At 53.4% G+C, this 18,140-nt stretch overlaps 2 protein-coding genes across 3 annotated transcripts in view; one reads left to right on the top strand and one right to left on the bottom strand.

Moving 5' to 3' along the window:
- Nucleotides 1–10,056, bottom strand: part of CERK (ceramide kinase) — a 39,378-nt gene extending 29,322 nt beyond the window's left edge. The window contains exons 1-2 of one of the 2 annotated variants that reach the window (XM_053584523.1): nucleotides 10,007–10,056; nucleotides 8,564–9,406 (exon numbers count right to left, since the gene is read on the bottom strand). In XM_053584523.1, coding sequence (XP_053440498.1) covers nucleotides 8,564–8,705 — 142 coding nt within the window. In that variant the 5' untranslated portion in view covers nucleotides 8,706–9,406; nucleotides 10,007–10,056. Of the gene's footprint in view, nucleotides 1–8,563; nucleotides 9,877–10,006 lie in introns of those variants that run through there. The other variant, XM_053584522.1, reaches the window with a different exon arrangement.
- LOC128581549 (ubiquitin-conjugating enzyme E2 L3-like) lies at nucleotides 751–1,354 on the top strand. Its single transcript, XM_053584524.1, has one exon. It carries the CDS (start codon nucleotides 783–785, stop codon nucleotides 1,245–1,247), a length of 465 nt encoding a protein of 154 aa, XP_053440499.1. The 5' UTR covers nucleotides 751–782; the 3' UTR covers nucleotides 1,248–1,354.
- Nucleotides 10,057–18,140: the final 8,084 nt, after the last annotated feature.

The following is an 18,140-nucleotide window of genomic DNA, read 5'->3' as shown; positions in this document are numbered from 1 at the left end:
AATCTTTAATCCATCTCATTCTGATTTTGAGAAAAATGCTTTTTACCATTTGTAATATCCATGTAATAATAAAAGACTGCACAGCCAGTAAAAATCATGCCTAAACTAGACTCTGCTGAGCTCTCTACTCATGGATTCATATTCAAGAGAAATGTAAACACCTGCCCACTCAAAGAACCACAGTGCCTGTAATCACGCAGCCAAAACACAGAGACATTCCAAGAGTCCAAGGATAAACTAGTAAGCTCACAGGTGCAGTATCACTTACTAACTACAGAGACGGAACCGCCAATCCAATGAAACTTAGAAATGATGGAGAAAGGGCGGCGCCTGTGGCTCAGTGAGTAGGGCGCCGGCCCCACATGCCGAGGGTGGCGGGTTCAAACCCAGCCCTGGCCAAACTGGGCGTTGTGACGGGTGCCTGTAGTCCCAGCTGCTCGGGAGGCTGAGGCAGGAGAATCACATAAGCCCAAGAGCTGGAGGTTGCTGTGAGCCGTGTGATGCCACGGCACTCTACTGAGGGCAGTAAAGTGAGACTCTGTCTCTACAAAAAAAAAAAAAAATGACGGAAAAAAGCAGCCAGTCTCAAGAGTACAGGCCGATGGCTCCATGGGTGGGAGACTGTTAGTACCCAGCCCACACCAGTGAGGAGCAGGGCAGAGACGGGGCCACGGGTGGGGGTGCTCTGGAGTGTTGCCGAGTAACCTGTCCCATCCGTGTGATGCTCACACAGGCACACGCAGGATCAAAACTCACCCAACTAGAGCAGCACCAGATCCAAGATGGTGGCCAGCAGGAGGCTGATGAAGGAGCTTGAAGAAATCCGCAAACGTGGAATGAAAAACTTCCGTAACATCCAGGCTGATGAAGCTAATTTATTGACTTGGCAAGGGCTTATTGTTCCTGACAACCCTCCATATGATAAGGGGGCCTTCAGAATCGAAATCAACTTTCCAGCAGAGTACCCATTCAAGCCACTGAAGATCACATGTAAAACAAAGATCTATCACCCGAACATCGATGAAAAGGGGCAGGTCTGTCTGCCAGTAATTAGTGCTGAAAACTGGAAGCCAGCAACCAACACCGACCAAGTAATCCAGTCCCTCATAGCACTGGTGAACGACCCTCAGCCTGAGCACCCCCTACAGGCTGACCTAGCTGAAGAATACTCTAAGGACCGTAAAAAATTCCTTAAGAATGCTGAAGAGTTTACAAAGAAATATGGGGAAAAGCGACCTGTGGACTAAAATCTGCCACGATTGATTCCAGCAAGTGTGAGCAGAGACCCTGAGCGGTGCATTCAGACACCCGGCAAAGCAGGACTCTGTGGAAAATTGACACGTGCCACCGCCTGGCGTTCACTTGTGGCAGTTACTGACTTTCTACAGTTTTCTTAATCAAAAGCGGTCTAGCTAACCTGTAAAGAAAGGATTAAAAATTTAAGATGTTCTAAAAAAAAAAAAAAAAAAACCTCACCCAACTATACACTCTTAAAATGTGTGAATTTTGTTACTTGCAAATTAGACCACCATAAAGTACGGCTTGTTAAAATCCTGTTTTAAAAGAGGAAAACATTGTGCTGTGTATTTTTCCATCTTTTCTTTCCTGTATATTTACAAATGCCAAGTATTAATCACTGAAGTGTGAGACTAACAGCAACTGTGTCTGTGTGCTTTTCTATGGTTTCTAGGTTTTATTAAATCAACTTTTGTAAGCAGGGGGGAAAAAATGGTGACGTATCTGTGGCTTGCCTAGGTCTCACCAGGCACTTTGTAGGGAGCGCTGGGAGCACCACAAACACAGGAGTGGCCCAGCCCGGAGCTCATGGCCAGCTGGGGCAGCCTGGGACTAGAGGGAGGAAGGGCAGGGGCCTCGCACAAGGTAGAGCCTGGAAAGTGGCCCACACACCACTCCCTGACCCCTTATCTCTCTCTCTCTCTCACACACACACCTCTCAGTCTCAACTGTACAGGGTCCATCCATTTGAGCGTGTTGAAATGACTACAGTGCAGCCGGGGGAATGACCCAGATACCACTGCAGTTTTCAAGTCCAACTCGTGTGACCTGCCTGGAGAAGCCTCCCTTGGGGCTTCCTGTCTGCGGTCTGCCCTGCTTCTCACCGGGTTGCTGCAACAGGCCACTTGGCGTCTCTGCTTTCTTATGTGCAGACCTCCCTGAGCCCAGAATACTCCAGCCCTCCAAATTTCTGGTCCTTATCCTTGAACAGTCACTTTCCCCGCACAGGGACCCACTGAGGAAAGAGCTTGTGCTGGGTTCACAGCCAGCTTCCTTCTGCACACACATGTCAGAGCTTCTGGGTTCCACCTCTGACAACGGGAGTGAAATTATGGAGAAAATGAAGGAGCAAATGAAATAACCAAGTGGGTCACTGTGCAAGCGGCGGCCCCGGTCGGGCCCCTCCCCTGCTGGAACTCCCATTCTGCAGACCACATTAGGGCAGGGGTGGGGAAACCCTGCCTGTTGAAAGCGGAATGAATTTAGCTTTAATCACTTAAGGCCGCATTCAAGAAACTTCAATTAGATGTACTTTAAAATGTACATTACTCTGTAAAAGCCCAACTACTATCTACTAAATAATTTTTAAAAATGAAAACTATTTGTGATTTTAAAGTTAACTAACTTTTTAATGATCGGAAAGCACTTGGGTATTTGTTTGCGGCGTGGAGGACCACAGTTTCAGTTGATCCTCTAGGTGGGTGTCCGTCTTTTGTGACCTAAAGGGTGTCTTGATTTGGTGACTGAGCTTTGGCAGGAGAACGCAGATTCACATCCATAGTGGATGAAAAGCACAAGAGCATTTTCTGGGCAAGTTGCTGAAGGTGTGGGTATTCTGCTGCACTTTTCTATATTTCAGTTGGGGTTTTTTTTAGCATCAAACAATGACTATAAAATGTCATCTACTGAGAGCTCAGTCAACTCTGTGGTTCTTTAGTGCCTTGGTGGCATCCACTGGGTGAGGCTGAAATGCCAATGTGAGTGTGATCTCAGGATTCTCAAAGTCAGGGAAACTTTCATCGTATTTGCCAAATAGATAACAGCTATGGATTCTTCAAATGATTCCCATATATCACCCTGCTCATTAATGACCTTTGCTACCTGGGGAAAATGCCCATCCAAAATGTCCTTTTGAAGGAGTGTTTTGAAAAAAGATAGGGTTTTTGGCTCAGCGCCTGTGGCTCAAGCGGCTAAGGTGCCAGCCACATACACCTGAGCTGGTAGGTTCAAATCCAGCCCAGAGCCCGCCAAACAACGACGGCTACAACCAAAAAATAGCCGGGCGTTGTGGCAGGTGCCTGTAGTCCCAGCTACTAGGGAGGCGGAGGCAGGAGAATCACTTGAGCCCAGGAGTTGGAGGTTGCTGTGAGCTGTGATGCCACAGCACTCTACCCAGGGTGACAGCTTGAGGCTCAGTGTCAAAAAAAAAGGGTAGCGTTTTTATAAACACTTGACATTTTTGCCACATATCATAGACTTAGTTTTACATTGCAAATATTCAAGTCGTGTCTATTAGACATGGTTTTCACAAAGAAATGGTGCATTCCAATAGAAATCTTCTTTCAGTAATTCACATTGCTGATTCTACCTTCATAAAATTCAACTGTCTGTTTTCATAGAGATAAAAGTTTGGCTAACACCTGTCCCTGCAGTGGCCAGCTCAATTTAAAATAATAGGGCAAATTCACACTGAATACCTCATTGTTCAGCTAAGCATGTTATGAAACTGATAAGGCCATGTTGCATTTACATGAATATAGTTAACAATATTTATAACTTGTTGCAAAGTGTGGATTAAAATGGTAGTTTTAGCACAGAGATTTTGCTGGTGCAAGGGACAATGAAAAGAAAGGAGAGCATCTGGATCTAGCAATAATTTTTTTATCTGTACAATAAACCCTTCATGTTTTCCTGTCATGGAAGGTGCGGCATCTGTACACACATTCCCTAAATTTACCAAACTCAGTGCAACTTCATGACATTTATCTTGAAAGTTGTTGAAGATATTTATTCCCAGTGTTCTGTTCACAAGAGCGCCCAGCATGGAACTTTTTGTAGCAAAGAAAATCCCATGCCAAGTCAGCAGATTGACGGAATGCATACTTCCCGTTGGAGGACTGCATGAAGCTGTTTTGTTAAGCTAAAGGCTAATTCATGGTGCTAATCAGTCCTGGTTCTCCCTGAAACAGGCCGTTGTTTGTACTTTGAAATGTTATGGGGTCCGAGCATCCTACAACTCTGACAAGGCATTCTTTCACATCACTGTCCACATCACTGAAGGGCTTTCTTTTTTCCCTGAGTATATAAGCTACTTCATAAATTGCTTCAGTGACATTATTTTCAGCCTTTATTCTTGCTTGAAAGAATTTTGCTTTTGTTTTTCATCTTTTAATTTCTGCAGTACAACCTTTCACACCTCTCCCTCCGACTTGAAATCTTTGTGGTCCTTATCAGTGTTATAATGCTGATGAGCACAGAATTTCTTTAATGTTGATACTGCAGCATCACAAAGCAGACGAATCCTCTTATCTTCAGCAGAAACAAGATAATATTGTAATTCCAAGTCCTCATTAAAAACCTGTTTTCTGGGCAGTGCCTGTGGCTCAGAGGGTAGGGCACCAGCCCCATATACCAAGGGTGGTGGGTTCAAACCCAGCCCTGGCCAAACTGCAACAAAAAATAGCTGGGCATTGTGGTGGGCACCTGTAGTCCCAGCTACTTGGGAGGCCGAGGCAAGAGAATCGCTTAAGCCCAAGAGTTGGAGGTTGCTGTGAGCTGTGACGCCAAGGCACTCTACCAAGGGTGATAAGTGAGACTCTGTCTCTAAATAAATAAATAAACAAATAAACCTGTTTTCTTCCTTCAGCATTCCCTTAGTCTTCCTTGACACGATGTGCTGTTAAACAGACAGAATTAAAAAATGCCATCGAGCATGCAACTATTCACAAATTCTACTTCAAACAGAAACACAGAGCAGGCTTGGCACCTGTAACTCAGTGGTTAGGGTGCTGGCCACATACACTGAGCCTGGTGGGTTCAAACCCAGCCCAGGCCTGCTTAACAACAATGACAACTACAACAATAACAAAAATAGCTGGGCACTGTGGTGGGCGCCTGTAGTCCCAGCTACTTGGGAGGCTGAGGCAAGAGAGTTGCTTAAGCCCAAGAGTTTGAGGTTGCTGTGAGCTGTGATGCCATAGCACTCTATCGAGGGTGACATAAAATGAGACTCTGTCTCAAAAAAAAAAAAAAGAAAGAAAATAAACACAGTGCACTGTTGTCAAAAACTGGTGACAGACTGGAGTTCGACCCCCATAAACTCTCACGAACCAGGCTAGTGGGGGAAGCGAGAATCAAGTCATGAGCGTAGCAGCTGCTAATCTTGCTCTTATGGCTTACTAATGTTCTAATTGTGCCAGTCAGTCTGGGGAAAATTATTTTGTTGAAACTTATTTTATAGTTTGGTATTTTAAATACATCCATTTTAAAAATAAAAATATAGTGAGCCGTGTGACACCATGGCACTCTACTGAGGGCGGTAAAGTGAGACTCTGTCTCTACAAAAAAAAAATAAATAATAATATATATATATACGTACATACATATATATATAAAAGATGGACAAACATGCAGTAATAAAAATAAAATAATTTGTTCTGTAAAATCTGGATTCAGTCAAAAGGCTGCACTTAAGAACCTAGAAGGCCTAAATCCCGTGGTGTTAAGGCCTCAGGTTCCCCGCCCGTCTCTACATACACTCGCTCAGGAAGTGTTTTTGCACAGTTCTCTACCTCTCATCACTCCTCAACCCAAAGGCAATCCAGGTGCATCCAGACACAGCTCCAGGAGCTGTGGGGGCAGGACAATGCTGCCCTGCTAACTAAGCAGGTGTCCTGGGAACTGGTCCACATTCTACCCTACTGACCTCAAGTATAATCTCACTTGGGCTGGGTTCCTTCTGGGGGCTGCAGAGTTATGAGGAAAAAACACAGAGCTGGCACAGCTGTGTCTTTGCACTAGAAGGTAACCCAGTTTTCCCGAGATTGTTCTTCCCTCTGCTGTGGCTGCTTCCTGCAGAAAGGTCATCAGCCAGGCCTGCAGCCCTGGCCCCTCTCCAGCAAGGCCCTCCTCTTGGCAGTCAGGCAGCTCTGGTGAACCTATGCAAAAGTGCCTCCCACTTCCTAAGAGTGAAGCCACAGCCACCCCAAGGGAGGACAGGCAGCTGCGGAAGCCACCAGCAAAAACAGCAGACTAAAAGTAGACATTGCACCACCCCAAACCTGCGGCCACAAACCCTAACAGGAGCTGGCTAAGGACAACAACACTGAAAACAGACAATGGGTGACTTCCCACCCAACCCCAGTAAGGGTGTGGATCTGTCTGGCACCCACGAGGCTTCTGAAGTCTAAGGGAGGCCAGGCCGTGCTGCCCAGTGACTACCGAGACATGGGAGTGGCCGCCCCACAGAAGCCTGCCAGGCACGATGCAGAACCAAGGTCTGCAGGGTCAGTAAGCACCCCCTGGAACGGCAGCCCTGTCCCTAAGCCCTGACACAACAGAGAGGCCCCAAGCCCCAAGGCATCTGTTCTCCCTGTGGGGCTAAAGACAATAAGAACTAGGATGTGGGTCGCATGCTAGGAGGTCCACAAGTGATGTATGAGGGACGACGTTGTTCCAGAAGGGGACACCAGAGAGACCTTAGAAAAGCCAAGTCCCAGACCCCCAGCCACAGAGAGGCACTCTGTAGACTATGAGTCTGCCAACCCTGAGGCCATAACCGAGTGCTGCTCATGGGTCGCAAGCTCAGCCCAACCTCGATGATCAGCTCTGTGCCTGCAGACCCTGGGAATTCAATGTCAGAGGCACCCGCAGCACCCCGACTGCCCACAGGCATCTAAATGGCATCCCGGACTCTGAACAATTTTTTTCTTTTTACGTCTCAGCTCTTCCCACAGAGCTCTGCCTTCCAGTAAACAGTAGCTCCCACAGACCACACTCAGGAACGCACACCAGCCGTCCTCCCAGCATTCGATGCCTGCACATTCAGACCTGCTCACCACCACTACCACCTCCCTCCTGGACATGGCCACCAGTCTCCTGACTGCAATGGCTGGTCTCTCCTCTGTCTGACCCCTCACAGAGGCCACAGGACCCTACAGAATGCTGAGTTGGATAAAACCTTCCAGGGGCTCCCACTCCACTCACAGGGACAGACAAGTCTCATCTTAGCCCAGGAGGTTGTGGAAGATCTTTCCCTTCCATCTCCCTCTGCCCTGCCACGCTGGTGTCCAGCTCCCAGCCTGTTCTTCCTACCTGGGCCCACCTCTCCCTGTCATGCACAGTGCCCAGTCTGTCCAGGTTTTTGGTCAAATGTGACCATGTAAATGACCACGGTGCACAAAGACCTGTCCCCACTTGCACAACCCTGTACCTTCCCCTTTGGGGGCTCTCCTCAGTTCTAACTCCACCACCAGACACTTGGCCCTGTGTCTTCCCTATCTGTCCCTTCAATGTGAACGGCTCTACTGCGGCAAGGACTGTGCCACACACGCAGGACCAGGGCTAGGACACTGCCCCACCAGGGCCCCCAGGGCCAGGACACTGCCCCACTGGGCCCCAACAGACACTCAGTAAAAATTTGCCTAAGAGGGAATGAATGAAACTGGACACGACCACACTTGCCAACCCTGGGTTTTCTCTGTCTTGGCACAGTCCACACCATCTCTGTAACCCTCCCCTCCCTCGGAGGGTCAAATGACATCTTCATAAGCCTCTGCCAATCCCTCTGCCACCTCTCTGCACAAGAGCCTTAGGGAGAGTGGCCAGTATGCCCTGTCCCATCCCAGCCACTGCACCAGGGTCCTGGGGTGGGGGGCGGTGTCATTCCCATGTTCATGAAAAATACACTTCTCCAAATCGTGCCCTTTGGAGGTCATGTGGCCAAACTGTGACACCAGAAGAAAACCGCTTTTCCCCCAAGCAAAGGGCACATCCCAGCAGAAAGGCGTTCAGGAGCCCCTCGTTGGACTTCCTGGTATCAGGAGCGCTCACCCTGCAAGGGCGCCTCTGAGTGTTGGAACCCCACTAAGGAAAGCACCTATCCTCCTCGGCCTAACTGCAGTGGGAGGGGTGCGCCCCCGGAGATGCATCCACAATCAGTCCTGTCCAGATGGTGCCCTGCGGATAGGTCTCAGAGGTGCTCGGTGGGCAGACCTCACTGGCGACCCCTGGGTTCTCAAGCCCCCCGGAAATGCAGGTCAGCCGATCTTCCCCTCTCCCCTCCAGCGCCTCCTCAGCCTCTTTGTCATCCTGATCCCGGAGCAGATACACCCTCAATACGGGACATTTTCTGCCAGCTGCGGCCCAGGGCCCCAGGCCCACTCCAGGCCTCCCCTGCCACCTGCCCCGACCCGGGTCTCTCCACTCCGGCCCCCACCGCCCTCCTCCTCCCTCCCTGCAGCCCGGCGCCCGGCTGAGCGGAGCTCCGGGGCGGGAGACGCCGGTACCCCGAGCCGAACTCGGGAGCCCGGGCTGCGGCTACACTCACCCGCGCCGGGGGCGCCTGCTCCGGGCCCCGGGCTCCGCCACCAGCGCAGCAGCGCCCGCGCGGGCTCCAGGCTCACGACGCAGCGCTGCTGCTTCACCCACAGCACCGAGCGCAGCGGCTCCGCCGCCCTCCTAGCCCCCATGGCCGCCGGCGCGGCTGGTCAGCCGGGCGGGGGGGCGCGCGGACACCGAGGGGCGCGGGACCGTTAGCGGCCCCTGCAGTCGGCCAGGCGGCGGCGCGGGCGGGCGGGCGGGGAGGGCGGCCTGCGTCACCTCGTACGCAGAGCCGAGGGCGGCCGGCCGGGAGGGACCGCGGGGGGCCGGGGGCGGGGCCGAGGCGAGGTGGGGGACTCGGGGGGCTGGGGAGACGGGAGAGCGCCGGGTGGGGGTTCGAGGGTGGGGCCGGGGACCCAGGAGAGGAGGGGGACCTGGATGGAGCTGAGGGACGGAGGAGGGGACCGGGTGGGGGACCGAGGAGAGGTAGAGGAACTTGGGGGAATCTGGGGGGACTGGGGAAGCCTGGGGACCGAGGAGAGGTGGCGGGCACCTGGGGAACGCTGGCAAGACAAAGGCGGGAACTGGGTGGGGGAAGAGAGGAGGAGAGGTGGGGACCTAGGGGACCTGGCCGCGCTGGTGCCCGGGGCTCGGCTGGGGAGGTTGCCCTCCTCTGCAGCGCGGCGCTGGAGCCTGGCGCTCCCGTGGGCGGGGGCCCCGTAGCGCCTCCCCGGCGGGCGGTAATGCCAGGCGGGGTCGGTGCGGCACAGAAATGTTGCCCGGGCGGTTGTGCGCGGGCGGCGAGAGGCCGCGGGCGTCGTGACCTTGGGCGGCGGTCTCCTCTTGTATCCTGTAGGTCGAGGAGAGGGTCAGCAGGTTAGCCTGGGCAGGCAGGGGGACTTCCCGGAGGAGGAGGTCTTCTTCCAAGGGGCCTGGGGAGCTGGCCTGTGAACCGCACTGGAGCCTAACCCACTAGGGAGAGTGTGGCCCAGACAGCTGAGCACTCCCTCTGAGCAGCCCAAGGAACCTGAGCTGCGGGCCTGAGCCCTTGGCAGCGGCACAGTCTCTGTGGCTGGGTTGTCCTTCCTCATCTCCCTGCCAGCTCAACATCCCCGCTTCAGGGAGGCCTCCTGACACCCAGCTACAGGTACCCCCCATCCCCTGCAGCCTGGCTCCAGCCCTTGCTGCAGAGCACGTGGGTTCCCCCTTCACATAAGCCCCCCAGGGACCAGTGCAAGCAGGGCTACCCCAAAGGTATCAACAAAGAACTCTGGGGCTCCCAGAAGTTAACTGGCCAAGAGCACAGGGCTCCGATGTGACAGAGCTGAGGCTCACACCCAGGTCTGGCTCCAGGACTGGCCTGAGAGCCCCCTGCCCTTCCCCTGAGCTCTCCATGCCTGGCCCTGCTGCTGCAGACGGGGGTGGACAGGCCAGGTCCACGTGGCCTCACCACTGTGCCTGGTGCTGGAGCTCCATGCACAGGTCTTATCCTGCCAGTTCCCTGTGACTGTCTGCAGGGCAGGAACAACCATGAGTCACTCCTTCTTGGGAGCCCAGCCCCATTCAGGCCTTACCCGAGGCCCCAAGATAGACCTGCAGCCTCTGTTGGGGCCAGAGTCTCAGCTCCACCCTTGAGCAAGCCACACCTGATCTCCCAATGCAGTGGGGTGACCAGAAGCAGGGCCTGCCCTACCTCTTCCCTCCCACGGCAGCTGCTCTGAGGCTCAGGAAATGTGGATATGAAACTTATTTGGAAACTCACGCCAGTGGGAGGCAGGTGCTGATATCACACTGCATGTGAGGAGGTTTGGCTGGCTCGTGGGCAGGGGCTCAGGGACCCTGGCATCCCTCCCCAGGCCTCTTCTTTGGTCTGTCCATACCAGGCTCCTTCTGTCCCCCTTGGTTTACTCTTTTCACTGTCCTCTAGATGCATAAAATCCTTTGGCCAGAGCATGGACGCAGAAAGGAGTCAGACCCTGCTCTGGCCCTCAAGGAACTCTGCTGCAGAGGAGGGATGGGGGGGCAGCAACATCAGTTACAAAACACTGGTGGCCCCTCAGCTGCATTAAAGGAGGGTCCCGCCTTCTTTACCCAGTGGACTTACAGCCCCCCAGCCAGGCCTGGGGTGTCTTGATGACTGTCATGAGTTGTGCTGTGTCCCCTAAGTCCATGTTGACGCCCTCGCCTCAATAACTCAGAATGTGAATATATTTGGAGGTAAGATCTTTAGAGGTGATTAAATGAGGCCATTAGGGTGGGCCCCAATCCAGTCTGACCAACGTCCTTATAAGGAGAGAAAATCTGGACACACAGAGACACCAGGTGTCCACAGAGGAATGACCGTGGGAAGAGGCAACAAGAGAGTAGCCATCCTCACGCACAGGAGTCCCTGTGAGGAGTCCGCCCTGCCAACTTGGACCTTGATCTTGGACTGGCAGCCGTTGTGGACTCTGTGAACTGCTAACTGGGAAGCAGCAAATGGCTGCTGTTTGAGCCACCTGCCCTGTGGCATTTTGTTACGGCATTCTCAGCTGACTAACGCAGCGGTCCTCCAGCCAGGGGGCCTGTAGTCCAGGATCAGTCTGGGGACAGGCCTGGCCAGTGCAGGACCCCACGCTGATGCTCAGGGGGACAGGGTGATGCAACAAAGGCCCAGGCTTCAGGAGAGACTTGAGTTGCATGGAGAGAGGGGTCGGGTGGGATCAGGCCCTGTGGGGGTGGGGGGCATGGGCCTGTGACTCTGAGCCCAGCACTGGGGGCAGAGGAAGAGGCTTCTGATCTCCAGAGAAGCTGCCAGGCCTCACTGCATGTTAGAATTTGGGAGGGCCTAGGAGCCGGCTGTGAAGATGCCTGGTGGTGTACAGACTCAGCAGCCCTAGGAGGTCTGTCCTCTGCATCAGGACACACTCCCACCTACCTGGTGGCCCCTTGCTCTCCTCTTCCTTGGCAAACACACTTTTCCCCCACTGAACCCCAGCTAAAATGCTCTTCCCACACAACTGCCTGGCAGACCCCTACTCACACTCCTTCCACCCACACCCCTCCATGCCACAGAGTCCCTGGCAGCTAACTGTATGATGCTTCCACTGGGCTGCCACGGGGCCTCACTCCCACCCCTAGCACTGCAGAACAGCTGATGTCACAGCCAGTCACTGGCCTGGTGTATGCACAGCTGGCCTCAGCCCCACTCAGGGGCTGGACAGGCCCTCAGCTGGTTGGTAGGCCAGAGACCATAGGCTCAGCCCCAGCTGCCTGGAGCCCTGATTCATCAGTCCCCAGCCTGCCACCTGCCCTTGTCGTGTGTCCAGACCTCAGGCTTGGGCTGCTGCCTGGTGACCTGATAGCTCTGGCCCCTGCTAGGCCAGACATCCTGCCTAGGAGCTGTCACACCCCCCGCTGCCCTGGGTGGCCAGGTTATCCCACCTGTGGGCTGCCTGGACCCTGAGTTCCTGTCTAAGCCCATATGTGGCCATCTAACAACCACGGGTGTCCACCCCACAGGGTCATCCATACCATGGACCCCCTAGCCCCTCCTGCCACAGAGCCCTGGCCATTAGCAAGGACCTGGCCCAAGTGACACCTTCTGCCACCGCGAGCTACTTTTCCCTTCTCGTCCCACCCCTGGCCTTGTTTACTGTGACAGTCCTGCTGATTTATCTTCCTCCCTGATAAAGGCAGCAACACTGTTTGACATTAGAAGACTGTTGGGTGGAGATGGGAGGATCCTGGCACCAGCTGTACCCTGGCTGCCAGGAATGTCACCCTCTGCCCCCCACCCTCTAGCTTGGGTTCCTCTTCAAGGTCGACTGTGTGGTAGAAATGTCCGGGCTTCCTCTTCAAGGTCGACTGTGTGGTAGAAATGTCCGGGGCCCAAACATTTGGGGAGTAAGCTGATAAGGTGCAAAAGACACATCCCTACACTGCCCACTGACCCTGACAATACCTGCTGGACTTGACAATAACTGCTGGAAATGGAATCATTGGCCCCTTTTTACAGGTAGAAAAACTAAGGCCACAAAACCAACCTTGCCTGCTCAAGTTGCACAGAAAGGTAATTATATGGGGGTACCTTGGTTCCCCTGCTCCAGGCTGGAGGTCCCCTGAAGTGAGGGACCACAGATGGTGCACCCTCCAGCTGCACCCTCAGTGGGCTCTGCTCCCTGGCACTCAGGCAGCCCAGCCTGCTCTCTGGGGCATGCCACACTGTTCCACCTGAACTACACTTGCAGGAAGATGGTGCTGCCCCACACGGATTCAACCTGCCCATCTGGGAAAGCCCCGGAGCCCACATGGAGGGCAGCCCTCGGGGGGTGGGTCTGAGCTGAAAGGGCTAGGAGGTGAGCCTAACAGACAGTGATACCAAAGGCAGCCGGGGTGTCAGGGATCAGGGCTGCTCCATACCCAGGAGCCAGGGCCCCAGAGGTTGGCTTGGGAGCAGTGGGGGTGACCCGTGCTGTTTGGGCACCAGCAGGGTGCCTGTCCCTCTGCTCGGCATCCGCTGTGTAGTCCTCAAGGTGATCTCTTCTCCAGTGAGGCCGGTAAGTCCCAGAGAGGCTGGAGGACCTAGCACACTCTGCAAATGGAGCCTGAGCCCGAGGCTGGCTGGCAGGTTGTTTGGGACAGGGGAGTGGTGATTACGGGGCTGGTCAGTTGGTGTGACTATCCTCCTTCCTACAGGGGCCTTCCAAGGGGCAGGGGCAGAAGTGGGAATGAGGACTAGACTGCCAGACCCTGAGGCCGGCCCTCTTCACCCCTTGCCATCCTGTTGGCAACATCCCGACATTCTTCTCTGGACAGGGGCACCCTAAAGTAAACCAGCCCCCCAGGACCCAGGGAAGCGGGGCCTGCCTCCCCGGGGTCTTCAGTGAAGTGTCCATTTATCACTGTCGCAATGTAGCCTTGACTTATTTTGGGGAGAAGCTGCCACAATGTCCAGCCTTGGGAGTTTGGGGGAGGCTTATCCCAAGAGGTCCCCCGTCCTGGTGACACTCTGTGACACAGCACAGAGCCCATCTGAGGGCTTTGCACAGCAGGTTGGGCGGAGTGGGGCCGCTGGGGAAGCCTGGCCTGAGCCCAGGGCACGGACAGGGAGGTTACTGCTCGGGAGTGGCATAAACTGTGATTTTTGAGACTGATAAGGAGAGCCTGCTAGCTTGCTGGATGTGTTTTATTTGCCTTTTTATAGTTAAGGACTATAAAAAGGTGAGAAAATAGTAAAGTGCCCAGAAGCCCAGGGATCTGATTCAGCCAGTAGGTGGGGAGGTAGGTGGCTCAGAGACAGGAGGGCGAGAGAGGGGCCGAGTTTGGAGCTCAGAGCAAAAACCCTCCAGGGAAAAACAGGCATCTTAAAGAGTGACTATGATGAAGAAACAGAACAATCTGTGTTCAATGAAGAAGTTTTGCAGACAAAGAATAAAGCGTTGAATCCAAAAACAAAAGGAGGAGGCAAAAGAAGGAAAGAGGCAAGGAGGGAGGGAAGGAGGGAGGGAGAGAGGGAAAAAAGAGAGGAAGGAGGAAGGGAGGGAAGGAGGAAGGGAGAGAAATGAGGGAGGGAAAGAAGAAAGGAAGGAAGGAGGGAGGGAGAAGGGAAGGAAGGAAGGAGATAGGGAAGGAGACAGAAAGAGACAAACCAGTGGAAGCGACGTGAATCCCAAGGTGATGTTAGAGAATTATCAAAATCAGCTTTCAAGAAAACAAAAGACAAGACACCATGGTACCACGAGAAGCCACACTGAAGAGGTTGCTGGGCAGTGACCCACGCTGTGTGACGGAGGGGTGGGTAGGAGCATCAAGGGCCAACTGGAGACCACACCCCTGCCCACAGCTCGCGTATGCAGCAGCTCTGCCCTGAGAGCAGGGCACCCAGCTCTGCTGGCTCCTCCTTGTTTACAGATGGGGAAACTGAGGCCAGAGGGGCCACGGCCTCTGAGGAAGTACCGGAAGAAGTCGCTCCTTCCAGTTATGTTACCCAGCCCCACTGCGCATCCCGCACTGTGACCTGTGCAGAGGGTTCAGCTGAGCTAGCAGAACTGGACAAGGGACATTCCAGCATGAAATTCCTCATGGAGCCAGATAACTGAATAATCCCGGAAAGGAGCGTGGAGTGAAGGCCCCTGGAAACACCAGGAGGGTCAGCACACTGGGGCAGGTCCAGGGTGGCCCCAAGGGAGGGAAAGACTGCCTGGAGGAGGGCACGAGTGAAGGTCCGGAGGCAGAGCAGGGCCCATCTGGGGGCGATAATTAAAGTTCTAAGGAGATAGTGCTACCAGGTGAGCACCTGCTCTGGGTCAGGGCCCCAGGTCAAGGCATGGCTCTCGGACCGCCCGATCCTCCTGATTACTTGCTTCTCTGCTGTCACCGACTTCCGAGGGCATTTCCATCCCTCTATGTTCTGGTCTGCCTGTTTTGCTTTTCCCAGCATACTGTCTTGGCCTGAGTACCTCCCCAGGCACACTCTGCAAGTGGAGCCTGAGCCCGAGGCCGGCTGGCAGGCAGGTTGTTTGGGGCTGGTCAATCCAGTGTGACCATTCTCCTTCCTGCAGGGACTTTCCAAGGAGCCTTGGGGATTAGGTCCAGGATTGGTCACTGCTGCACTCACACTCTGCCTCTCCCCCTCACCCCCTCCGGTACTGAGTCCATTGCACTTTAGGTTTCTGCATTTGCAAGCATGTGGACCTTTTCCTTGCAGAAAAATCAGTGGAAGCAACTCAAATCCTAGGGCAGAAACAACAGCAGCAGGTGCAGCTATGGGTGATTTGAACTACACTCAGCAGGCGAGGCCGTGGAGAGCCCTGAGAGGGCACAGGCTGGCTGTCTGCAGGGCCAGGGGCCGTGCCTTTGTTATTTTTGTATTCCTAGTGCCAACACAGGACCTGGAAAATTGGCTGGGTGTTGTGGCAGGTGCCTGTAGTCCCAGCTTCTTGGGAGACTGAAGTAAGAGGATCACCTGAGCCCAAGAGTTTGAGGTTGCTGTGAGCTGTGACACCATTGCACTCAATCAAAGGTGGCAAAGTGAGACTCTGTCTCAAAAAAAAAAAAAAAAGAAAGAAAAAGAAAAAAAGGATCCTGGCAAATTGTAGGCATTCAATAAATATTTACTGAGTAAGTGATCAAGAGAGGGAGTGAAAGAAAACAAGCACGAGACATGACTGCAAGAGGGACTTTACCTAACAATTGCAATCAGTGTAACCTGGCTTACTGTACCCTCAGTGAATCCCCAACAATAAAAAAAAATAAAAGAAAGAAAGAAAGAAAGAAAAAGAAAACAAGCACAGGAGAGCCAATGAAGCAATGTTAATGTGAATAAAATCGAGTTTAAATCAGTTGTGCATAGAAACACTGCCTGGGAAAGACAGCAGGGCCTGGTGGGGACCAGGACAGACCAGGCAGTGAAGAGGAGACAAAGCCTCTGAGCCCCAGCCATCTGTTGCCAGATTGTCAGCACTTTCAAGAGTAGCCAGAAACACACATTTTCGAGTGAAACTGTGTGACTTTTAAATATTGACAACTAATTTCAATCCAAAATAGAAAACATTTCTCAGAACAACATTGCGGGATGACCCCGTCTAAAAAAAACTAAAGCAGCAGCAGCAGCACATGCTCAGGGATTATCAAACCAGTTCTGCCAACACTGACATTCTCCCAGTGAGGTACAGTGGTACATAGGACCAAAAAGCACATGGAAAGATGTTCGGCGTCATTGGTCATCAGAGAAATAGGAATCCAAAACACAGGGAGGTACCACGAGGATGTTATCATAAAAAATGGACAATAACAAAACAGTGGATAGGAATATGGAGAAATTGGAACTCTCGTGTGTTCCTGGAGGGAATATAAAATGGTGCAGCCACTGTGGGAAAGAAGCTGAGGTTTCCTTCAGAAGCTGTGCATGGGATTGGCATACGCCGTGAAAGCAGGGACTCAGAGAGCCGCTTGGACATACACGTTCACTGCAGCACTGGCCACAATAGTGGAAGGGTGGAAGCAGCCCGTGTGCCCATCAGTGAACGGGCTAAGTACACCACACCCAAACCACAGCGCATGAGTGCGCCATGAAAAGAATACGGTGCTGGTAAGGCCGGTAGGAAACACCACATCTTGTGTGACTTCATGTGAATCCATGGAGATAGACGGTGGACTAGTGGGTGGCTGCTGGGGGATGGGGGGGAGGGGAACGGGACCGGGTCTCCTTCTGGGTGATAAGAATGTTCTGGAATCACACAGGAGTAGTTGTTGCAGAACACTGTGAACGTGGCAAATGCCACTGATTGTCTGCTTTAAAATGGTCAAATGGTAAATTTTATGTTATGCGTATTTTACCACAATAAAAAAGCAATTACTTTGGTAAGTGTCCCTGATGGGTCATGGCAGCAGAGGTGGAAACAGGTAGATGTGGTTGCAGGTGGCCAAAGGCCAGAAATGGTTGGGTGGTTGACAGACAGGATGCCACGGGGGACAGGGAAGGTCTAGGATGAGTCCCCGACTCCCTGCCTGTGTCTCTGTGGACGGGTAGGTGCCTGTCATTGGGTGGGAGCATGTGGGAGGAGCATTCCAAGGTGCTGTGGGGTGGGTCTAGGGTTAGGGTCAGGCTGGGAGTCATGGCCTGGACTCCTTGGTCAACAGACAGGCGTGGGTCTACTCAGAGCCAAGAGGGGAGGGACCAGGACACTCAGGGACAATCCTGGTCTACGCCTGCCATGCTAGCTTCGTTATGACCGGCATTCCCTTTCACTCTAGAAGGAGTCCCTGCTGGGTAACTAGTTATCTGGTCACCCACCAACAGTCAGGGACAGGGCGGTGGCAGAGGAAACTGAGACAGCCCAGATAGAGAGCTGGGAGGAAAGCCAGAGCCCCAGGGAGGGCTCAGAGAGGGGGTGGCCTGGTGGGACCCCATTCTACCACCCTGGCTGTGACACTGCTCTCGCCTGTCTGAGCCTCTGTTTTTTCCCATGTAAAATGAGGGTAGTGATTGTGGAGCAAAGTGGCGGAGAGCTCAGGACTTGAGTGTGGGCTCTGCCGGGTGGGAGCTGTGAGGCCCAGGCCCAGGGCTTCTCAGGTGCCACATGGACGTCTGGGCTGCCTCTATCTTTGTGGCCAGGACTGTGCTATGCAGGGTGTTTAGCAGTGCCTCTGGCCTCTATCCACTTGTGACGATCAAAAATATCCCCAATATTGCCGAACATTCCCCTCGAGAACCACTGCCTTTCACAAATTGCTTGGTTTCTCTAGGCTTTGATTTCTTCCTCCACAAATGTGGATACTAACGCCCACCTCCTGGGATGCTCTGAGGGCTCAACAGCACCGTGATGGGGCGCCCCAGGAGCAGCACAAGGACTTGCTAAATGCCAGTTCATGAAACAAGTGTGACGGTCCTAGGCAAAGCACGGAGCGCAGCATCTGGGATACAGTCGGCCCTCACTCAGTGCTATCACGGTTACTCTCTGAGGCAGGTATTGTGCACAGTGAGGGGAAGTCTCAGGGGACACCCCTGGAGTGGCAGCAGGCACAGACCCTCAGAGAGTCCCCCTGTCAATCAGGGGGCTTCTCTGATGCTGAGGGGTGGAGGGGACCCCTAGGTTCGCACG

The sequence above is a fragment of the Nycticebus coucang genome, chromosome 3, assembly GCF_027406575.1.
Source record: "Nycticebus coucang isolate mNycCou1 chromosome 3, mNycCou1.pri, whole genome shotgun sequence".
Taxonomy (NCBI): Eukaryota; Metazoa; Chordata; class Mammalia; order Primates; family Lorisidae; genus Nycticebus; species Nycticebus coucang.
The sequence above is the reverse complement of the archived record's forward strand: the minus strand, read 5'-3'. Positions and strand labels throughout refer to the sequence as shown.

Excerpts from the sequence above, each read along its gene's own strand:
- LOC128581549 (XM_053584524.1), top strand. The coding sequence starts at position 783 with ATGGTGGCCAGCAGGAGGCTGATGAAGGAGCTTGAAGAAATCCGCAAA.